Source organism: Rattus rattus, chromosome X (assembly GCF_011064425.1).
Source record: "Rattus rattus isolate New Zealand chromosome X, Rrattus_CSIRO_v1, whole genome shotgun sequence".
Taxonomy (NCBI): domain Eukaryota; kingdom Metazoa; phylum Chordata; class Mammalia; order Rodentia; family Muridae; genus Rattus; species Rattus rattus.
This window is the reverse complement of record NC_046172.1, coordinates 87,790,643-87,813,488: the sequence shown is the minus strand read 5'-3', so window position 1 is coordinate 87,813,488 and position 22,846 is coordinate 87,790,643. Positions and strand designations below refer to the sequence as shown.

Genomic DNA, 22,846 nt, shown 5'->3' with positions numbered 1-22,846 from the left:
AGGGAGACAGGGAGACAGGGAGACAGAGAGACAGAGAGACAGCGAGCTAGGGAGACAGGGAGACAGGGAGACAGAGAGGCAGAGAGCTAGGGAGACAGGGAGTTTCAGAAGGTCCTTACCTATGCCTATATTTTGAAATCTTATCCCTATTTTCCTGAAGAAGTTTTAGATTATAAGTGTTATAATCTTTTATCCTGTTTGAGCCTTGTACAGGATAAGAAATGGCCTTGTTTCACTCTTCTACAGGTGTTTATTTAGTTTTAATATTACTATTAAGTTGAAAATACTCTTTTCACATCCTGGCATGGTGGTGCCCACCTTTATTCCCAGCACTTATGAAGCAGAGGCAGGATGATCTCTGAGTTCAAGACCAGCCTGGTTTACAGAGTGAGTTCCAGGATAGGCAAGGATAAACAGAGAAACCCTGTCTTGAAAAAGAAAATGCTTTTTTTTCTTTGTTGTGTGTTCTCAGTATCTTTGTCATGAGTTTATTTTGGTTCCAGTGTTCTATCTGCTACCATTGCTCTGTAGAATATGTTGAGATCACATATACCGATATCTCTATCATTATTCTTTTTGCTATTTAGGATCATTTGTGCTTCCATATGCAATTTATGTTCTTTTTCTCTATTTCTGTAAACTATCCCATTGGAATTTTGACTATGGTTGGTCTTGGTAACCAAGCAATTTCTAAGAGAATTTCTAAGAAGTAATAGCAATAATCAAACAATTTGAGAAAAAAGTGAATGGAAGACTAGCACTCTTTCTTAATTGGTCACCATTACTGCCTTAATCAGTCACATTTTCCTCTTAATGCAAGAGGTAGGAGGCAAGAACACTCAAAACTCTAGTACTTACATGACTGTGATGAAGAAACTGTAAAGAGTTGTTCAGTTTCCATAAGTAGTAGACTTTCTGTTGTGTCTGTTGGTGAAATCCACTTTAATCCACAGTGGTATGATAAGATACAGGAGGTTGTTTAAATTTTCTTGTATCTGTTGATGCTGACTTTGTAAATGAGTACATGGTCAGTTTTGGAGAAGGTTCCAGTATATATATTCTTTTACATTTTGGGTGAAATGTGCTGTAGATATATATTAGGTCCTTTTGGTTCATAACATCTGTTAGTTCCATTAATTCTCCATTTTTATCTGGGTGACCTGTCTATTGGTGAGAGTAGGGTATTGAAGTCTCAAACTATTAATGTGTGAAGTTTGATGTGTGATTTAAGCTTTAGTGTTTTTTTGAATGTGGGTACCCTTGCATTTTGGGCTTACATGTTAGAATTTATATATTGTCTTAGTGCATTGTCCTTTGATGAGTATGAAGTGTTCTTCCCTATCTCTTTTTGATTAATTTTGCTTGAAAATCTATAATATGATACATTAGAATGCTTTCTTCTTGGGTCCATTTGCTTGGAAAGTCTTTTTCCAGCCCTTTACTCTAAGTTGATGCTTATCATGTTTGCTCAGGAGTGTTTCTTGTATACAGCAGAATGATGGATCCTTTTCTCTCATTCATTCCAATAGTCTGTGTCTTTTTATTGGGGAATTGAATTCATGGATATTCAAAGATATTAATGACCAGTGATTTTTAATTCCTGTTATTTTGGTGTGTGTGTGTGTGTGTGTGTGTGTGTGTGTGTGTGTGTGTGTGTGTGTGTGTATGTGTGTGTTTGCTGGTGTGAGATAATTTATTTCCTCCATTTTTGTGTGTGGTTAGCTTCCTTGGAATGTGATTTTCCTTCTAGTAGCTTCTCAAGTACAAACTTGTGCAACCACTTTGAAGTAAAAAGTAGTTTCTCCAGAAAGTGGGACTCGATCTGTCTCAAGACCAGCTATTCTGTTCACAGGTATACACAGAGGATATTCTGAGACACTGGCAGTTGTGTCCATAGCAGCTTGTTTATAGTCTGAAACTGAAACAGATGTTCCTCAGCTGAAGAATGGATAAAGAAAATGTGGTACATTTACACAATGGAATATTACTTAACTGTAAAAAAATAAATAACATCATGAAATTTGCAGGCAAAAGAATGGAACTAGAAAGAAAAGCATCCTGAGCAAGGCAACCCAGGGCCTGAAAGACAAACATGGTATGTACTAACTTGTAGGTGGGTATTAACTGTTAAGTAAAAGACATCAGACTATACATGGATCTCCCCGGGAGGGGAAATTGGAACAAATTTTGTGGGTAGATTGGTGGACAGGAGGAGATGAAAACAGGAGGGATCAGGTCAGAGGAAGATGGAGGGAGAGAGTACTAGGAAAGACAAATACCGACCTGGGAATTTGAAAAAAATCTAGTTCAGTGAAATTCCAGGAATCTGCTATGGTCTTCATCTTCACTAGTGAAGATTCCTATGGGGACACGGAGCCTGAATCCAGCCACCTGTAACCCAAAAGTCTTCCTGTGGAAGGATTGGGACATCAACCCAGCTTACACGCCTCAAGATGTGTTGGGTAAAGGTGGTGCTCAAACTGTGGGAGAGGCCAACCCGGACTGGTCCAACTTGAGACCTGTGACATAAGAGGGACATCACTCCTGACACTTCCTGAATGACCAGGAACCAGAGAATGGATATCCTGGAGACCTAGGATAGAACTAAACACAACTAGAAAAATAAATCAGTGGAATGATTCCTAATGACATTCTGCTATACTTGTAGACATGTACCTAGTCCAGTTGTCTTTAAAGAGACTTAATTCCAGCAACAGATGTTGATTGGAGCAGATACAGAGTCCCACAGCTAAACAGTAGGCAGAACTTGGGGAGTCCTGTGGAGGAAGGGGAGGAAGTATCAGATGAATCAGAGGAGTCAAGGACACCACAAGAACACAACTCAACTGACCAGGACTCAGGAGGACTTGCAGAGATGAGGAAGCCTGTATGGGTCTTATCTAGATCCCTCTGTATATATGTTATGATTGTGTGGCTTGGTCTTCCTGGTGTGAATTCCTTGTAGTGGGAAAGTGAAGACTATCCATGACTCTTTACCTGTTTGCTTTGGAACCCTTTTTTTTATTGGGTTACTTCATCCAGCTGGTAATATAGGGAGGTGGTTGAATCCTTATTGTCATTGTTATTCCAGGCGTTTATTGGACATCCTGGGAAACCCTCCTTTTCTGGAGAGAAAGAGACGCAGAAGTAGATCTGAGGGAGAGTGGGAGGTCAGGGGAGGGACTTGAAAGAGAGAAGGGAGGGGAAACTGTGCTCAGGATATAATACATAGAAGAATACAATACATACAAACATACATACATACATACATACATACATACATACATACATACATACATACATACATACTTACATAGAAACCATAAAACAAACAGATAAAAGCTATCATAAAACTTCCTTCACAGTCTCCAAGGTAGAGATCACCAGCTCTGTGCCTCCTTGGCTGAGTCAGTAGAGAGTGAGTTTGAACTTTGTTTTTTTAACTTTCTAGGAACTTGAGGTGCCTAATTAAATTATTTGAGATATCTGTGTTTGTCTTCATATTCATGTAAATGTATCTGGCAAAAAGTTACCAGATTAATTTTCAATGAAATGCCTCCCCAGCACAATGGCCAGGTAATAAATTGAAATTAATCCTGATTCTTTAATATTGTAGCCTCCTTCTGTAGTCAAGTGATGGGTATGATGTGGGGAAAGGAAGCTTGGTAAGGTGAATAATTTCTATAAGGTGGTCATACATTGTGATTTTTGCCAATTGTCCTTATGGTGAGTATTTATTATAGTCCTCATACTCCCTTTGGCTCTTTTCACTTAATAAGGCAATCACAGCAATTAGAAAGTAATATGAGATGGCTCAGTAGTTAAGAGCACAGGTTGTCCTTCTTGAGAATCAAAGTTCAATTCCAAGGACCCACGTAGTAGTTCACAATTGCCTGTAGTTGTAGTTCCAGAGGATCCTGTCTTCTCTGGCCACTGCATCAGGCCATGTATGTGGTACACAAACATTGTTATGACATTTATATGTTGTTCCTACATATAGAATACTTCACTGAGTATCAGATATAATGACCCCACAAGTATTATGTCAGAACACTCTCCTAGCTGTGTACTCATTATTTATCATTAGAGATGTGTACAGGGTGGTTCTGATGCTTTGATTGGGAATCTATTTACTGAGGCTGAAAGTCCTTGCCCTCAATTAGCTTTTGATCTATCAATAAAGTTGCCAATAGCCAATAACTGAGCATGGGGCAAGACACTGAGAGTTATGCAAGTAGAACACAGGAGAATCTAGAAAGATAGGGAGAGAGAGGAGAAAGGAATGAGTAACTGAGGAGATAAAGCCAACCAGTCATGTGAGTCACCACTTCCCTGACTGGGCCTGGGGTAGCAGGGGAAGATTTAGGAGTGCGTAGTCATTGGGTTAGCCAAGGTATTTTAAGAATAACTGGTGTGTCCAGTGAATGTGATTGTTGGGGGGAAGGTGGTAATGGGGGGAGGATGAGGAGGGGAACACCCATACAGAAGGGGAGGGGGAGGGGTTAGGGGAATGTTGGCCCCGGAAGGGGAATAACAATCGAAATGTAAATAAGAAATATTTAAGTTAATAAAGATGGGAGAATCAACTGGTCGAGTGTGTGTGAGAGTGCGACTGTGTGTGTGTGTGTGTGTGTGGTGTGTGTATTTTCGCCTTGCAGATCCAAAATAGTTCCTGGTGGAAGCACATGCAGCGTGACCAGCCAGGAAAACAGAGCAATATAAACACTATATGTTACAGCAGAAGAACTATTTAGTGAAAATGGAATGCCAATTACTGCTACTATTATTAGATAATTCACAGTTATATACATAGCAGGGCATAGCTAATTTCAAACTAGAATTTGCAGGACGTCTGACCTTGTCATCTATATGGCATTGCATTTCCTTATCCTTACAGCCAGAACTGTTGTGTTGCTCAGTGCTCTTTAAAGGAGGTGTGACTACAGTGCTAAGGGTAACCACGAACTGAATGGCAACTGCTCCTGACGCTGTGCTAAGCTCTTTATGGGTAATACCTTCTTTGAAGGGCAAAGATAAAAATCAGAAAAGATCTTCTCTTGCCCAGAAGAAATATGCAAGTAGAGAATTTCTGGTTTAATATTTAAACATCCTTAAAGGGACCAGAGCAAATTATTTCACTATATGCAAATGTTGATCCATTAAATTCCAGATTAATTTTGAAGCTAACAAGCCTGTGGGTGTTTTTGTAACTATTTTAAATCTATGAGATTCTTTTGATCAAGGAATGAAACTAGGCATAGCATTTTATGGGGGCAACTTTCTCTTGAATTACTCTTAGCATAGTATGCATCTATAACCATTTTTTCTCTCTTCTTGGTAACTAACGTAATGTCTGCCTATGTACATTGATGGTATAATTTAAATCTGCTGCCCATGTAACTCTTACTACTTTGAAAGACGTTGATGAGACCACTGGTGCAGGCAACATACAGAGTGCACCAAGCTGTAGCCTAGCAACTTGTAATTTGCACAGACATACATCTTTACTTGAGGCGAGGGAGAATGAACCACTGATTGCAACTGCTTCAATGATTTTTAAGGATCAGAGAAGGGCAGGGCAGGGAAGGCAAAACAATGTTTTAAATCATAGAAAAACAGGCAGGCCTGGCGCTTACACTGCTTCAGTTGGATGACACCAGCTTGAAGCCACACAGCTTTTTTCCCTCTGGGTGCTAATCCTCGGACCACCCAAAAACAATGGGTAAGAAAAGGGCACTGATTCTTTCTCAGATTTTCCAGCACTGCTACAAGTAGTGTCATCCTTCACATCAGAAAGCTGAGAAAAAAAAACAAAAAGAAAGTGAAGGAAGTAACAGAAGAAGGAAAAGAAATTTGTGGTGGAAAAAGTTCTTAATTGGTGAGTTGTCAAGGACAAGGTGGGATATCTTCTAAAGTGGAAGGGTGTCTCAGATGAGGACAACACATGAGAGCCAGAAGATAATGTGGATTGCCCTGACCTTGTTGCTGAGTTTCTACAGTCACAGAAGACAGTTCATGAGACAGATAAATCAGAGGGAGGCAAGCACAAAGCTGATTCTGATTCTGAAAATAGAGAGGAAAGCGAACCAAACAAGAAAGAAGAGTGAGAAAAGGCACAAGGCTTTGCCTGGGGTTTGGAGCCAGAGCAGATTTTTGGGGCTGTCTCTAGTGGAGAGTTCATGTTCCTGATGAAATGGAAAACCTCTGATGAGGCTGACCTGGTCACTACCAAGGAAGCCAATGTCAAGTGCCCACAGGTTGTCATATCCTTCTGTGAGGAAAGGCTAAGGTGGCATTCCTATCTCTCAGAGGAGGATGACAAAAAAAGACAAGAAGAACTATTGAGTACCAGTCCCTGTCATTCCTGACTGAGGGTTTCCAGGGGGAGGGAAGGAGCTGTACTTGTCTTGACACCATAGAGGTGGCTTGAGAAGATGTCCTTTGAAGAGCCAGCATAGTTTCTGTGTCCTGCAGCAGCCCAAGTGCTTTAAATTGTCTGCTGTATAGTTTGCACACCCATCCCAGTGGAGGGGAAAGGGTAAGTGTTTCAAAGGCAACCTGTTCTGCACTTTACTCAAGAAAGAACAGGCCTTCCACGAAGGACAGAACCTGCAGAAATGGGATGTGGGAAAGCAAAGATACTCTCAACCTTCAAAGAGCATCTCCACAACCCACAGCCTTCTTCCCAATAGTGTTAACTGCATTTTTACAGCCTAACATTAATATAGATTTTTGGCTATTACTGATATATTAATTGTGGGTGGGAGGGTTGTGGCAGGGAGGAAGGGAGATGGGTATAATCATTTTGGTTAAAATTTGGGGCCTGATTGGTGAAATGGTGAAACAGTAGAACAGATAACTAATTAATTGGTTCTATGTCCAGTACAGTTTGCCTTTTCAAAAGGTTGTCATTGTCATCATAAAATAAGGACTGCAGAGAGCCTGTTTGTTTTTTTTTTTTGAACCGTTAAGCACCACAAGTCAAGGTCCCAACCTGAGCCCAAAGTAGCCCATAGGGACAAAGTCAGTCCTGAGTTACCAAAGCTGCCATTTTGATGATGGAAACTGACTGAGAGGGAAAGCTTATTGAGTATATATAAAGGCAGACCACTGCCTCAGAGAAAAAGTAATTCTTGAAATTGGAGAAAAACTTTTCCAACTACAAAGTTATAAATATCAGTTTTTCCATCTAAGCCATTGGCTCAAGTATTGCAGGAGGGCCTATGGGAGATGGAAGAGGGGAACCTCTGCTCTGAGGGTGCAAACTCTTGGAGCCCCTCTCCTTTTTTCTTTTTTTTTAATCTTTGTTTCATTTCATTTCGTTTTGTTTTGTTTTGTTTCTCAGCTTTGAATCCTGACGCTGCTTGTGGCAGGTTCAGTTCCTGATAGCACAAATTCCATTGAGACTATTCAAGGATTGAATGACTTCAGAAGCCCTGGTCTCAGGAGATTAACTTCCATATTGGGGTAGTGGTTCACTTGAGAATACAAAATATTCAGATGAACTGTTGTCCAAAATACTGTCTTGAATCATGCGATCCATCAATTTTTAGTATTGTCTAGACCTGCAAATAGAATTGCATTGTAAAATCTTTTTCGTATGTGAAAATTTTTGTTTAAGTGTAAACTTCATACCATACTGTGAGTTTTTGTCTTAATAAAATTGTAGATTTCTAAAAAGAAAAAAAAGAGAATCATAGAAAACTAGACCTAAACACATATATGTGCAAGATGTTTACTCATGGATAAGAGTAAATTATTTCCAAGTCCCTGAAACAGTAAACTGTTAAGAAAAAGTCTTTGTACAATGGACTTCTGTATGGAAGTATGCTCTGAAAAAAAGGGGGTAACCACAAGGCTTGATTTAAAAGATAAACTAAATCATTTCTTGCCCCCTTCGATGTAAAACAGAGACCAAGTAAACTATTACTCTTCATATGTAGTAATGATGCAGCCCCTTCCTAGTCTCTCACATAGCTATTCCTGCCTCCACTAACTCTATGCACACCACTTGCTAGTCCCCTTCAAATTCAGCTCTAATACATGTAAAAATAAATCGGAAATCAAAATCTACAAATCTGATTATCCCAAATATCATGTTTGATTATCCATAATGTACGTTTCATTTTTTAGAAAACCATTAGCAATAAAAATTGTAGGTTAAGGTGGGGGGGCCCATGTCCACTCCACCATGGTGCTTGGGCTGCTTGCGGAGGCAGGATGCGGGAAGTTTGACCATGCTTACCCCACGCTGCTGCCAGGATAGTGTCAGTCTGAGAGAAGTAGTGGTACACCCCTCTGCTCCAGGGGTGGGGAAGCACAGTCTGAGCCCAAGAGATGGACTGAGCTGGCTCAGGGGGCTCTTGGGCATCCAGGTGCAGTTAGGATGCTGCAGAAGAACTGAGAATGGAGTAGGGTCCAGCATGGATTTATCTAGCCCAGGGCCCAAGGGAAAAAGGAGGGGTGGGTTATCCAGCTGGTCCCACAGGGAGTGTCTTTGGCTGGATGGTGGGCATGAGCTTAGTGTTAGGTGCCACTGGGAGAGCAGGGAATCTTTCTTGGGGAGATTAGAAGGTGGCTCTGTAGGCAAAGGGGTTTCTTTATGGCTCCCCTGACAGCAGATCCCACAAAAGAGGCAGTACATAGTTTCAAGGCATTTATTTTCATGTCAGAAAGTAGATGAGTAAAATCGTTCCCCCATTCTCAGGGTGGACCTGAGATTAAATACCTTTTGTGGGGAAGAGTGTCTGGGAAGGAAAGTTCATTGGCTAAGCCTCCAGGCCTTTAGGTACCTCATTATAATGGAGATCTGTCTTGAACCTATGTGACCTGTGGTCGGGTCCTCTACCTGTGAAGTGGCTTTGATGGTCACAAATCTATGGAGGGCTGCAGGCTAGTGACAGGACTGGTTTCCTAGGAGTCAGGTGAGCCACCTACAACCCCTCAGGGTCATTGGGGTTTCAAACTTCTTCAACCAGGAACCACTGTCCTACATATAATGTGCCATCAAATAAAAAAAAATGTGCCACAGGGAGGGGATGGATTAGTAGTAAAATGCCTGCTGCACAACAATGAGGACAAGTTTAGATCCAAATAGCCATATAAAAAAATTGGTGTGGTTGCACGCATGCTGGTAATCTTTATTCTGGGTAATGGTTCCCAGAGGAACCAAAACTGCTGAAGATTCTCCCTGTTCTGTCTGAAGACACGGGCATTCTGCCTCCTTATGTTCTGACTAAACCATCAGGAAAATCTGGGAGGGCCCAAAGTAAATGGTCCTTCCACGAAAAAGGCCAGTATGCCACCACTACTACAATTATATCCATTTTGGAGCAGCTCTGCCTATAGGAAAGACAGATAGGCTTTGTTTGAGGCTGAGACCATCATTTGTTCTCCCTCTGAGGGAAGTGTCAGCAACTCATTACAGACAAGGAGAAGAAGAAAGCAAGGGAAGAGATCCCCTTCCCCTATTTTATAATATGTTTCCTTCCTCACCAGTGATTTTTATATAACTAGAAGACTCTAAACCCTTCTTTGTCAGAGAAGCCACATGGTATTACCAGTCTGTTGGAATTTGTTTTGTATATATACCAGCCAACCTAGAATGATTACCAGTAGCTTCTAGCCACCTTGTTTATAGCCAAAGAACAAGACTAAATGAAGTTAGAGAGCAGGAAGTTGGCTCTGGGGCCAAATAGTGGAACAATACCTGTTACAAAAGCCTAGGCAGAGTTAATCTTCCTGTCTACCTGATCCAATTGGATCCTAATACCAATGAAGGCAAGAGTTGTTAGATGCTTTTCATCAAACACTGTTGTGGGAACTAAGCATAGCCAAAAAACTATTATCTTGTTCTAGGTTATTCAAGTTATTCAAAGGCCTGATAACCTGTCCAATGTGTTTCTGATAAGGTCTGTGAGGTATACCTGGTATTTACTCCCATAGAACCTGTTGCCTCTGAAAACAGCAAACCACTAGTAGTGCCTTTTTCATGCAGTCAGACCCAAACATCAGGAGAAAGTTTCAGAAATTAGAGAGATTTGACGAGATGAAAAATAGATCTCTACTTTTAGAAGTTGTTCTAAAATTTTACAATAACTGCAATTCAGACAGACAGGGAAAGAAACCTCCCTCTGCAGTGATCATTATCTTTAGGAACATGGACAAAAGAGGAAAGGGCAGACATAGACTAGTAGAAAACATCTGGCAAATAACTAATGTGCTTATTTAAGTAGAGAGGCCACTGGACGAATATGCAAGCAGAAAAGAGAAAGAAAACCTTCCTATCCTCCCGCTAGCCAAAAATTAACAGGACCAGGGATTCATACTACTTCTGCCTTCCACTGGACCCAGTCAGCCAACCCATATTTATCTTTGAATTTACTGTCCCAAAGGGTAGATATACTGGGCCAACTAACATGGACTCAGTTGCCACAGGAGTTTAAATTCTCAGAGATTGTTTGATGAAGCCCTGAGTATAGATTCACAAAACATCTTGCTCCAATATGTAGATGATGTCCTTTGTAGCTTCAACCACTGAGGAGGGAAGCAGACAGGCAACAAATGGTCTTTTAGAAACCCTCTAAGCCCTAAGGCAAAGAATCTTAACCAAAAAGCTTCAAGGTGTTTGTCCCTCAGGTCACATGCATGGGCTACCACCTAGAGGAAGGTAAGTGGATGGTTTTCCATAACCATAGATATTTCCGCCATCCGGTGGATTTTTACTCCGACTTGGAAAAGACAACTGTGAGGGTGGATGGACATTGCTGGCTATGGAAAATGGCTGTGCTGCTTTGAATAGGAATGACCTTCATGGCTCATATACCGGAATGCTTTGCCATTAGGGAGCAGTGCTACTTAACAGGGATTAGGAGGTATGATCTTGCTGGAGTAGATGTGGCTTTGTTGAAGGAAAAGTGTCACTGGGGATGGGCTTTGAGTTTTCAAATGCTCAAGCCAGGTCCAAGCCCAGGCCCAGCTCCTCTCTCTCTCTCTGTCTTTCTCTTCTCTCTCTGTCTCTCTCTCTCTCTCTCTCTCTCTCTCCCTTCTCTTCCCTCTGTGCCTGCTGCGGATCTGACAGAATTCTAAGCTCCCTCCTCTAATACCATATCTGACTGCATGCTGCATTGCTTCCAGACATGATGATAATGGACTAACCCTCTGAAATTGTAAGCAAGCTTAACTGTGTACTTATGAACACTTAGCTGTCAGGTATAAGTAAGGAGCTATCAGTACCTGTCACATATTTCTACAAATACACAGGTTTACAAAAGCAAGCCTAAAACCAAGATTATTTGCCAGTGTTGATGTTTATTCTTTGAAAGAGGTCGTCATTATGATCTTTTCGCCATCTCCTTCTCTTGCTGGATGACTAGGGAAAGAAAAATACACAAAAAAAAATCATTAGAAGGAATGTTCTTTCCTTTCTACTTATATACTTTTTTTCTTTCCTTAATATTAAGTTCAGTTTCTTCTAAAAGATCTGCTTACTAAGTCATAGAAGGCTGACTAGCATGCCTTTTCATTTACATTGCAAAGGCACTAACCACATATCCTCATACTGTGTGTGTGTGTGTGCGCGCGCGCTTGCTCACACTTAGAACACTGTGAGACTTACTAGGATCTATGTATTCCCTATGTATATTTGAGTGATAGATTTAAATATTGTTACTGTCCACAGAGTTCTAGGAATGAGTAAACGAAACATTTCTTTCAGCTTTATCCTTATACAACTGGAAAGTTAGATCTCTTCAGATGACTTCATTGAATTTTTGAGTTCTCAATTAAAGCTGTCAAAACAAAATCTGCCCCTCAGCTTTACAAGTACACTTTCAGCTTCTCCAGGAGGCTGTCATTCTGAAGAGCAAACCTATCCCTTGAGTACAGGAAGCTTGAACATACCCAAGCACTAAACTTACTCTTTCATCTTATGTGTAGTTATATATAGAAGAAACCACAGTTTGCATAGTTTTTTAATGGGTAAAGCTATAGATTCAAACTGTTGCATTCTGAAAAATGTCTAATTAACATTTATAATGAAAATTAAAACTGGGCAAAATCGAGATTTATACAGTGCCACACCCAACATTCCAAGATTTGTTTTAACAATTTTATAAGAAACAAATCTATGATAGTATCACTACTGGGACCCATCATGTAAACCACTTCTATTTTATTCAGGGAAAAAGACAACTACTTGATATTTTAATTGCTACAGTAATTATAAATGATTATAAATTACTGCTTCCACTGAGACAATTTAATTGAGCATCAGTTTTTAACTGACTGTAAATAACTTTCACCACTTTGTTCACCCCAACTAGAAATCCCACTATTTACTTTCCATTGACGGAAGAGTATTCTTCTCTTCGGTGATTGTCTTCTTCAGTTTGGATCTATCAAATCTTTCCACTTCCGACAAATCTGGCTTATCACTCATTTTGACTTGAAGACACAAAAATTAGTAAGTTGCCTACTAGAACTATAAAGAAGGTTAAGAATAACAGTTTAAAACTTCATATGTTATGAATGAATAGTTGACATGCTGTTTTTCAACAACAACAAAAAAACCCACAACTTAGAAAGTTGTGTTTTCAGGACAAGTCAGGGGACTCTGCATGCTGCAGGTGCCCCCATGTGCCCCAGCAGCTGTGCAGAGCTGAGCCCTGGGGCTTACCGCAGCCAGAGGCCCTCAGGAGCCAACCTGAGGACCGGGGAGGCAGTGGAGCAGGGAGGGACCTAGCGCACACAAGGCCTTGGTGGCTGCCAAGGCAGACAGTGGCCCCACCTGGGGACAGGGGCAGCATTGGCTGCCCTCTTTAACAAGAGAGGAAACTGGAATCCACACATTTGTAACTGCAGAGCAGGAGCCAAGGCATTTTTTTCTGTATTGTGCCATTTACAAATAACTTGTCACTGCCCAGCACCCAGTCTAAGGGGCAGAGGGTCATGGTGCCAAATCTAAAAGACCGTTTCCCATGGCCTCAACTCCTCTCCTGGCCTTTGCCACTTCCTTGGAGCTGCCTAGTCCCTTAAGCAACCCAAGGTGGGACCCCTGTGACTTCTTGCTCTGTGCCCCTAGAAGACCAAAAGAGGAAACAAAGCCTCTGTGAACTGGACTGGAGACCAGACTCCATTAGACCAACCCACCCTGCCTGGCCCCATGGGGCTCACAAATTCTCACCTGTTTTAAGCAAGGCACACCTATCAGATCAACAGTCCGGTCTTCCTCTGCTAGCTTCAAGGACAGACTAGTGCTGCTCAGTGCAGTCCCCCAAATTTATAGGCGCCACAGAAGACCACGCCCTGGGCCACGCCCATCCCTCTGTGATTGGACATATGACTGTGACGTCATACCTATGACTCATGCACATGGCAGTCCTTACTTGCTACACAGCCCATGCTTTTAGCTTTGTGTGTGCATCTGTTCAACTTCAGAACCTCTGCTTATTTAGACTGTATTTGATAATAAGAAAATCTTTATAAATAGTCTTTGCTTCCTTGTACAACTGGAAATCATTAGTACCTAAAAAAGAAATGTTTTAGCTAGGCATAGTGGTACATGCCTTTGATCCCACTTGGGACACAGAGACAGGCTGGGTTATCTCTGAAAGTTAGTCTAGCCTGGTCTACATAGTGAGTTCCAGGACACCCAGGGCGCATAGCCAGACTCTGTTGTGAAAAGGAGAGAGAGAGAGAGAGAGAGAGAGAGAGAGAGAGAGAGAGAGAGAGAAAGAGAGAGAACATAGATGGGGATGGGGACAGAAAGGGAGGAAGAGGGAGGAGGAAAGAGGAGGGAGGGAAGAGAGAAAAGGGAAGGAGACAGAAAAGAGAGGGAGGGAGGGGGGAGAATGGGGAAGGAGAGAGGGAGTGAGGGGAGGAGGAGGAGAGGAGGGAGAAGGGTGGGGAGGGAGGATGGAGGGGAGGACAGAGAAGGGGGGAAAGAGGAGGGAGGGGAGGAGGGAGGGTGGGGAAGAAGAAAGGAGGGAGGAGGGGTTGGGTGGAGGGAGGAGGGAGTAGGGGAGGGGAGGGGAGGATGGAGGGGAGGACAGAGAAGGGGAAAGAGGGAGGGAAGGGAGGAGGAGGGGAGGGAGGGAGGGGGGGGGAAGAAGAAAGGGAGGGCGGAGGGGCTGGGGAAGGGGAGGAGGGAGTAAGGGGGGGGGAGGGGAGGGATGGAGGGAGGGGGGAGGAGAAGGGGGGGGAAGAGGGGAGGGAGGGAGGAGGAGGAGAGGAGGGAGGGTGGGGGGAAGAAAGGAGGAGTGAGGGGTTGGGGAGAGAGGAGGGAGGCAGGGGGGAGGGAGGATGGAGGGAGGAGGACAGAGAAGGGGAAAGAGGAGGGGAGGGAGGAGGGGGAGGGAGGGGAGGGGTGGGGAGAAGAAGAAAGGAGGGAGGAGGGTTGGTGAGGGGAGGGAGTAAGGGGTGGGGAGGGAGATGGAGGGAGGACAGAGAAGGGGGAAAGAGGAGGAAGGAGGAGGGAGGGAGGAGGGAGGGTGGGGAAGAATAAAAGGAGGGGAAGGGGTTGGGAAGGGGAGGAGGGAGGGTGGGGGAGGGAGGATGGAGGGAGGAGGGAGGGAGAAGGGGAAAGAGGGTGGGAGGGAAGAGGGAGGGTGGGGAAGAAGAAAGGAGGGAGGGGGCTGGGGGAGAGAGGAGGGGAGTAAGGGGTGGGGAGGAGGATGAGGAGGAGGGAGGGAGAAGGGGAAAGAGGCGGGAGGGGAGGAGGGAGGGTGGGGAAGAAGAAAGGAGGGAGTGAGGGGTTGGGGGAGAGAGGGGAGGGAGTAAGGGTGGGGGAGGGAGGATGGAGGGAGGAGGGGGAGAAGGGGAAAAGAGGAGGGAGGGAGGAGGGAGGGTGGGGGGGGAAGAAAGGAGGGGAGGAGGGGGGGGGGAGAGAGGAGGGAGTAAGGTGGGGAGGGAGGATGGACGGAGGAGGGAGGAGAGGGGAAGAGGGAGTGGGAGGGGCAGGGGAAGAAGAAGGAGGAGAGAGAAGGAAGGGTGGGGGAGGGAGGAGAGAGGAAGGAGGGGGAGGGAGGAATGGTGGAGAAGGGAGGAAGAAGGGAGGGAGGAGGGAGGAAGAAGGGAGGGAGGAAGGAGGGAGGTCGGGGGGAGGGAAGAAGGGTAGGGGAGGGTGAGGGACTGGGAGGGAGGAGGGAGGGAGGATGTAGGAGGGATGAGAGAGGGAGGGTGTGAGGCAAGTCTCAGGGTGAGAGACTGGCTCAAAAAGCATGATAGTGCTAGTTAAAGACAGCAGAGACAAACTGGGCAGTGGTAATTGCTTGCCTTAAATCCCAGCACTCAGGAGCCAGAGGCAGGTGGATCTCTGATTTCGAGTCCAGTCTGGTCTTCAAAGTGAGTTCCAGGGCAGCTAAGTATACACAGAGAAACCCCGGTCTTGGAAAAATAAACAGAACAACAACAAAGACAGTGAAGAGATGGCTCACTCAGTTACATAATTGATAGAGAACTTGGGTCAAGGACGGGATCCTTCATCCTCCTTTGACTTCTGAGGGCACCAGGCACTTCCGAATCACCTCCAGATAGACTCCTGCACCTCACTAAACCATCACAATTTGTGGGAGCAAAGGCAGCGAGTGATGTTGTAGTTAGGTTTGAGTTGCACGAAAAGCAGTATCTAGTCACTGGCCACAGGCCTCCAGATCCAAGGAGTCACCTTCAAAAGCATACAGAATGTAAGAAACCACCTTTTGTAGGCCTCTCTAATGTAAAGAACGACTTTTGCAGGGTTGCTAAATTTGACAAATAGCCCTTGCAGGCCTCCGTCTGCTGCCAACTCCATCAGCAGCCATTGTAGTAGGCGCCCTGAACATTCCAGTGCTAGTGAACGCAGAGTGAAAGCAAGAACAGAAAGTTACTGTTACTTTTCCTTTCCCCGCCCTCACCCCTCACCTCAAGCCTTGTTGGAGAAGGCATCTGTCCGCCATTGCCTCTCGTCTATGCCCCTTGCCAACTTCCCAGATCTCTAAGGCACCAGATCCTCACTACACAGTGTGAAGACAGTGCTGAAGAGTCGCTGCCTTCAGAAGATAGACAGCTGTGGGTGAGTAGATCAAGAGATTGAGGCAGAGATGATTCTGCTTCCTTACCTTCCACCCTCACGATATGGAAGCCCATGCGCTGAGGGCCCAGACCTGTTGTTTTCTACTCATATGAACCTAGTGAAGCTAGAAAGATTTGTCCTGGGAAAACTTACCTCCCGCGTCTTAGGGTCACAGTCACGGCCAGAGTAATGGCTGAACTATTCCTTGGGCTTAAAGGAAAGGCTTAAGACATCTTAGTTTCTCAGGTCTGCCATTTGAAGCCAAAAGCTATTTGTCAGTCATGGCGGGGAGGTGGCGGGGGATGGGGCGGTGTGTGTGGGTCTGGCGAGAGATAAACTGAAAATTAATGCTCATATTTCAGTGGTAGAGGGGCACAGAAACCAAGAGTTGCCTTTTGAATCTTCACAGCTGCCATTCGGGATCAGTTTGTGGCCCAGATGACCATGTAAATGTCACACATATTGTCTTGCTCGCTTGACGATATCTGTTTCAAATAGTACTACTGGTTGAATTTCAAAGTTTCACTGCAACATGCTTGGGGTTCTGCCCCACTGTGCAGAGCAATGTACACTGCCTCTCCCCCGCACCCCACCCCCGGCTATGGTATGTTATCTGGTATCCTTTGTTCCCTTTTAAATTTCTCAAACATTTAATCTTGAAAAAACTTTTTTTTTCCCTTTTTTTTTTTTTTTTTTTTTTTTTGGGAGCTGGGGACCGAACCCAGGGCCTTGCGCTTGGAAAAACTTTTTTGATGCCAAGGCCTCCTACCTTTTTTTATAAGACTTAAACATATTTCATTTGATTACCCCATAATTTTTGAAGCATTTTGTCCTGAATCTGTCATTTAATTTATCTCTTCATGCACGTTATTCTGACTTTTTCTGGAAATTTTTTTCAAATCCTTCATTTCCTCTCTCAGCTATATCTCTTGTTACTATGCTAATAATGTGGTTGTTTTTTTTTTTTTATTTCTGATACGCCATTTTTGACTTCTCAGAAAATTCTTCCCATTTTATGCATTTTGCAATCGTTGGCTGACAATTTCAGTCTGTTTTAATAACAATGCCATTTCGATGGATTTCCTGCTTATTTTTTAATTGCTAATTCATTTCTTTTTCAGGGAAGCATGTATAATATGCTGTAGGTTTTATTTTGATATTAGAGTGAAGTTATCTCCTTCCAGGGGAGAAATTTTTGTTCTTTACTTGCTAGTGAGCAAACCTCAGCAAAGGAAAACCTCAGAACTGTCTGCCACTGCTGCCCACTGGGGCTGCCGCAGGATGCAGAACTAGGTGTAATTACTGGGATAATGACTTCAGGGACCCTGAGTTGCCAGGTCTCTAAAAGCCCAGAACTTAAAACCACAAGCACACAACCCTCCACCACCAGTGTGGCCAGTGCAGTGATGTGGCCTAGGCATCTGATGTAGGCACTTATATGGTGCAGGTGGAAGTGGCTCTCCACACCACCACAAACCAAAGCCCTCAAATCTCCTAAATCCCATGGGTGTTTGGTTATTAAGTTGAAACTATTGTTTTGCTGTATTCCAGTTAAAACGTACCCACCTAACTTAATTGATTTTGGTACCACTTACAGCCTCCAAAATGTTCTAAGGGAGAATTTTTCCCAGGCCTTTCAACGATTAAGAGCTAAATCTGCAAAGTTTGCTCTGTTGGTTTTCTTGGCATGCCCAAATTCACTTTGTAATTGTTTTAGCACTACGGCCTGTAGACATTTAATTTAACAAACATTCGGAGCTTTTCGATGTCTTCCATGCTTCCTCGTGGAATTGGCTACTACTTTTTAAAAAATGTGTGTGTGTGTGTGTGTGTGTGTGTGTGTGTGTGTGTGTGTGTGTGTACATGTGTATGTGTTGTCTGTGAGCAACATATATAGGTGGTGATCACAAAGAAGGCCAGTAGAAGGATTTGATACCCTGGAAATGAAGTTACAAGCAGCTATGGGCAGCATATTGGTGGTGGAAATTGAACTGGGATCTTCTGTAAGAACACAGTTTCTTAACTACAACCCATAAGCTGTTGCTAATTTTTTTTAAAGACCCAAGGACTAAGGTCACCTTTGCATTCTTATTTTCTCCCAGTCTTTGGCATATAACAAACAAGAAAGCATTTTATAGCCATAATCTTAGATTGGTAAAAATCTTTATATTTTTCTTTAAAATCTTTATAATTTGATGCAAATTTGAAGTTATATTTTCTTACATTAGTAAAAAAATGTGGATATTGATACAGATTTAAGGTTTTCATTGGTATAAATCTTCATATATTGTTGTAAAAATTTAAAAATAAAAATAAAAGTAAAAATAAATACGGTAAAAGTTTTTCTCTCGGTGTTTTACCCTGCTAGGGTTCCACACCTCAGTGCCCCAGATATCTGCTGGATATCTTGGCGGAAACAGCCCAGCCACACACTTTCTTACACTGAGACTCTTACATAAAAGAACACACCACACAACAATCTTAGATCCAATTGGTAAGATATAATTGCCCACTTACACATACAAAGCCCAGTACCATCCATCCCTTGCACCTTTTATTTGCCAGGTCTCCAGCTTCTCCTTCCCCACAACGACTCCTCGCCTCCTCTCTCCATCTTTCTTTACTCACTCTCCCAACTATATCAACTCTTCCATGCTTTTAGTTTCTCCTTCCCCAACGACTCCTAGCTTCTCCCCTCTCCATCTTTTCTTTACTCACTCCCAACTATATCAACTCTTCCATGCTTTAGTTTCTCCTTCTCCCACAACGAATCCAGCTTCTCCCCCCTCCATCTCCTGTCTCTTCTAACTCTTCCTCAGTTCCCCATCCTCTCAACCTATTTTCTTTACTCACTCCCAAATATATCAACTTTTCATGCTTTAGTTTCTTTCTCTCACAAATCGACCCTAGCTTCCCCCTCTCCCATCTCCTGTCTCTTCTAACTCTTCTCAGTTCCCCATCCTGTCTCTAAACCGTCCCCCTTTTTCTCCTAGCTTCCTTCTCCTCTCCTCACTCTTTTTAACTGTACCATCCTCTCCCCCTCCTGCTCAGGTTCCACTGGCTCAACTGTCGCCAACTGTCCTCTCTCAACCTAACCTCTGAATCTAATCCCCCTCCTGCTCCTGACTCCTTCCTCTGCCCAAATCTAGTGCTCTTGCCTTTATTCCACAAATTCAGAGAGAACTCCAAGGCAAACCACAACATGTTCCCCTTTTTGTCCAGTTAAAAAACCTTTTCCCTATACATATGTGAACTAAGCATCATTATTACCATTCTGCAATTTACAAAACCAACAATATGCTGATCACCCAGTCCATCAATTCTGTTCATTAACCATGTTATCTATATTATATCTTGGCAAGGCAACCACAACACTTCCCCTTTTTTTGTCCAGTTAAAAACCTTTTCCCCTATACATAGTGAACCAAGTATTATTACCATTCTGCAAACTTATAAAAACCAACAATACGCTTGATCACCCAGTCCATCAATTCTGTTCATTAACCATGTTATCTATATTATATCTTGGCAAGGCAAACCACAACATTTCCCCCTTTTTGTCCAGTTAAAACCTTTTCCCTATACATAGGTGAACTAAGTATTATTACCATTCTGCAATTTATAAAAACCAACAATATGCTGATCACCCAGTCCATCAATTCTGTTCATTAACCATGTTATCTATATTATATCTTGGCAAGGCAAACCACAACAATATATTGATACAGAATTTAAAATTGACTTTGTTACCCTCCGATAGGCATTGTGCCTATACAACTCATTTAAGAATACAGGGTTCAAGTTTATGCAGATATGGAAATGATTAAAACTGCTTTCTAGTCACATGATTTGGAGACTGCATAGAAAACTTACCTTACAGATATATCATTAATCCAATCATAACTTTAATTGAGGAATGCATTTCTACCAAAAGAAGCTTAGAGTAAATTTCTATTCATATTACAGGGATTGGTTATTAAAAGAAAATAGAATCTTGCTGTTTTCAGTATTTCTTGATTTTATTTTTGTAAATATGAAGAACTTCAATTATAATATATATATATATATATATATATATCTTTAAAAGTTTTGCAGACCTATATTGTTTATTCCCTACGTGGAACATTTTGAGTTCTTGGTATTGTGTTCAGATTGATTGATTCAGATACGATTTGTTTTCAAATGAGACTCCTTTAGCTTCTTTCCCTGCCTCATAAATTTTTGTTTCATAAAAATCTTGGTATTTGCGTGTGGCCTAATGCTTTGGGTTTTACAGATTTTATTTTTAAATGCAAGACTTCGGAACAAAATAGTTATTGTCATCAGTTTGGCACTAAACATTTAAAATTACTGTATAATTATAAACAAAAATATATAAAGTTTTTGATTATGTAGCAAAAAATGTTAAGGCTGTTCACCGTGATGGCATCTTAGAATTAAACAAAACCATTGCTAGGGCTCAAAGGAGAAAGTTGATTTAATATGTTTATTCTGAGGGTGAATGTCTGGTTATAGGGAATGTTTTGTACTAAAAATGCTTACCCTGTTGGGGGACGGGTGTTGGTTAGTCTGAGAGAGAGGCCATGTGCGTACACAGCGAGCTCTACCGCTTCAGTTCATGGAGTCTTTGGGTGAGGTTTCCAAGCCGATTCCTTTCTTTTTCCAGACAGAGCCACAAGGAGAGTTTACTTTTTGCCAAATGTCATAACAGGTACACATTTTTAAATGTAATGCTTTTTAAATAGTAAAATGTATAAAATGAGAAGTACCCACATATAAAAATACTTGGTCAACCCGTTGAAGGAATCAGAGAAAGAACTGGAAGAGCTTGAAGGGGCTCGAGACCCTATATGTACAACAATGCCAAGCCACCAGAGCTTCCAGGGACTAAGCCACTACCTAAAGACTATACATGGACTGACCCTGGACTCTGACCTCATAGGTAGCAATGAATATCCTAGTAAGAGCACCAGAGGAAGGGGAAGCCCTGGGTCCTGCTAAGACTGAACCCCCAGTTAACCAGGACTGTTGGGGGAGGCGGCAATGGGGGAGGGGGTGAGGGGAACACCCATAAGGAAGGGAGGGGGGAGGGGATGTTTGCCCGAAACCGGAAAGGAATAACACTAAATGTATATAAGAAATACTCAAGTTAATAATAATAAAAAAAAAACAAAAAACAAAAAAAAAAACTTGGTCAAGGTTCTTCATCTGTGTGTTCTGTAAGTTCAAGTGTCCTTTCCAACCTTGTCATATTATCCATGGAGGCAATAAAAGCTTCAGTAAATTAAAAAAAAAAAGAATACAGGGTTCAGACTCAGTCCTTTTTTTTTTAGTATAGAGTAGAGTTTATTTGGGGCACGGGGAGGGGAGTTAAGAGGGTAGTAGGGGCAGAGAAAGGCAGAGAGAGGGAAGACTAGAGAAGAAGAGGAGTAGAAGAATCGGGGCCGGCCATGAGCATGTGGAGAGAGGGGGTAGGAAATGGGGAGAGAATGGAGGCCTTTTAATAGCTGCTATTAAAACTGTTTAGGAGGTTGGGATTTGCTCAGTGGTGAGCCGCTGCTTGGGTAAACCGCAAGGCCCTGTCTCAGTCCCCAGCCCAAAAAAAAAAAAAAAAAAAAGAAAAGAAAACTGTTTAGATGGTGAAGTAATAAGGTTAATAAATAGTAAAAACTCCTGGGTCATATTAGATTCTAATTTAATTACCATAAATGTTTTCAATGTTATTCAAATAATAAATAGTTAAAAGTAATCATTGTTTAACAATTTAGTTTTGCTACATATGGACAGATGGCCTTCAAAAGCCATCAGAGATCCACAAGATATGGCATTTAAAATAATTTCATTTTTAAAAGGTCTTTTGATTATGATAGTACTCTGACAGTTCCCCATTTCCACTCCAAAGAAGGTATTGAGCATCAGTACCTCCATGTGGAGTTGCTTCAATTAGTGGTTTCGAGAACCTGTTGTACTTGCAGAGGACCTGAGTTCAATTCTTGGCACTGACATGGTGGCTCACAACCATCTGTAATTCCAATTCCAGGGTATCTGGCCACCAAGGGTACAGGCATGTACGGGGTCAACATGCATATGTGCAGGCAAAATGCATATATATTTTAACTCCTTGGTTTTGTTATAAAGATAAGATAATTCTGGCTTTGTAAAAGAGGTTTGGCAAAGTTCATTTTATTACAGTTTTTTAGAATGGTTCCAGAAAAATGGAGATAGTTACTCTTTAAATGGTTTGTAAAATTTGGCTGCGAGCATCAGATTCGGAACATTTTTTATATAATTTTTTGATTACTGCTAACTATACTTTTTAGTTTTTCTTGATTCAAATTTTATAGATTGTATGTGTTCAGAAATTTATCTGTTTCATGTAGGTTTTCCAGTTCAGGGTATGTAATCATCTATAGTATTTTCTTAGCTCTTCTGTATTTTGTTTCTAATGTCTCCTTTTCATTTTTCTTTTTATTTCTTTAATTATTTGTCAGTTCATAGGCCTTTTTGCTTTGTTAGTCTAGCTAAGTGTTTATCAGGTGTGTCCTTTCAACACCTAACTCTTTAAATTCATCTTCTACATTACTTTAATTTTTTTTTTTACTTTTATTTGTGCCCTTATCTTTAATAGTTTCTTCTACTGGCTTTACATTTGGTTTGTGGTTGCTTTGTTTTTAATTATTATTTTTTGAAACTGTGTTGCGTATAGCTCGCCAGTGTGTCCTTAAACTTGCATCTTTCTTCTCAATTCCAGAAAAAAACCATGAGAAATTTTCTCTCCAAGTAAAGGAGAGAGAT

The 22,846-nt window shown here is 42.1% G+C and overlaps 1 protein-coding gene and 1 pseudogene across 1 annotated transcript; one reads left to right on the top strand and one right to left on the bottom strand.

Moving 5' to 3' along the window:
• Positions 1-2,331: 2,331 nt before the first annotated feature.
• On the top strand, positions 2,332-6,368 carry LOC116888056 (annotated as a pseudogene).
• Positions 6,369-11,333: 4,965 nt separating this feature from the next.
• On the bottom strand, positions 11,334-12,439 carry Tmsb15a (thymosin beta 15a). The gene is made up of 2 exons (XM_032890366.1): positions 12,340-12,439; positions 11,334-11,371 (listed from the first exon to the last, which is right to left on the bottom strand). Exons 1-2 carry the CDS (start codon positions 12,437-12,439, stop codon positions 11,334-11,336), a joined length of 138 nt encoding a protein of 45 aa, XP_032746257.1.
• Positions 12,440-22,846: the final 10,407 nt, after the last annotated feature.

What these genes read in the sequence shown, in the direction of transcription:
- Tmsb15a (XM_032890366.1), bottom strand. Translation starts at nt 12,439, where the DNA reads ATGAGTGATAAGCCAGATTTGTCGGAAGTGGAAAGATTTGATAGATCC. An exon ending in TACTCTTCCGTCAATGGAAA is followed by an intron (nt 11,372 to 12,339) that starts GTAAATAGTGGG and finishes TTCTTTCCCTAG; the next exon opens with TCATCCAGCAAGAGAAGGAG.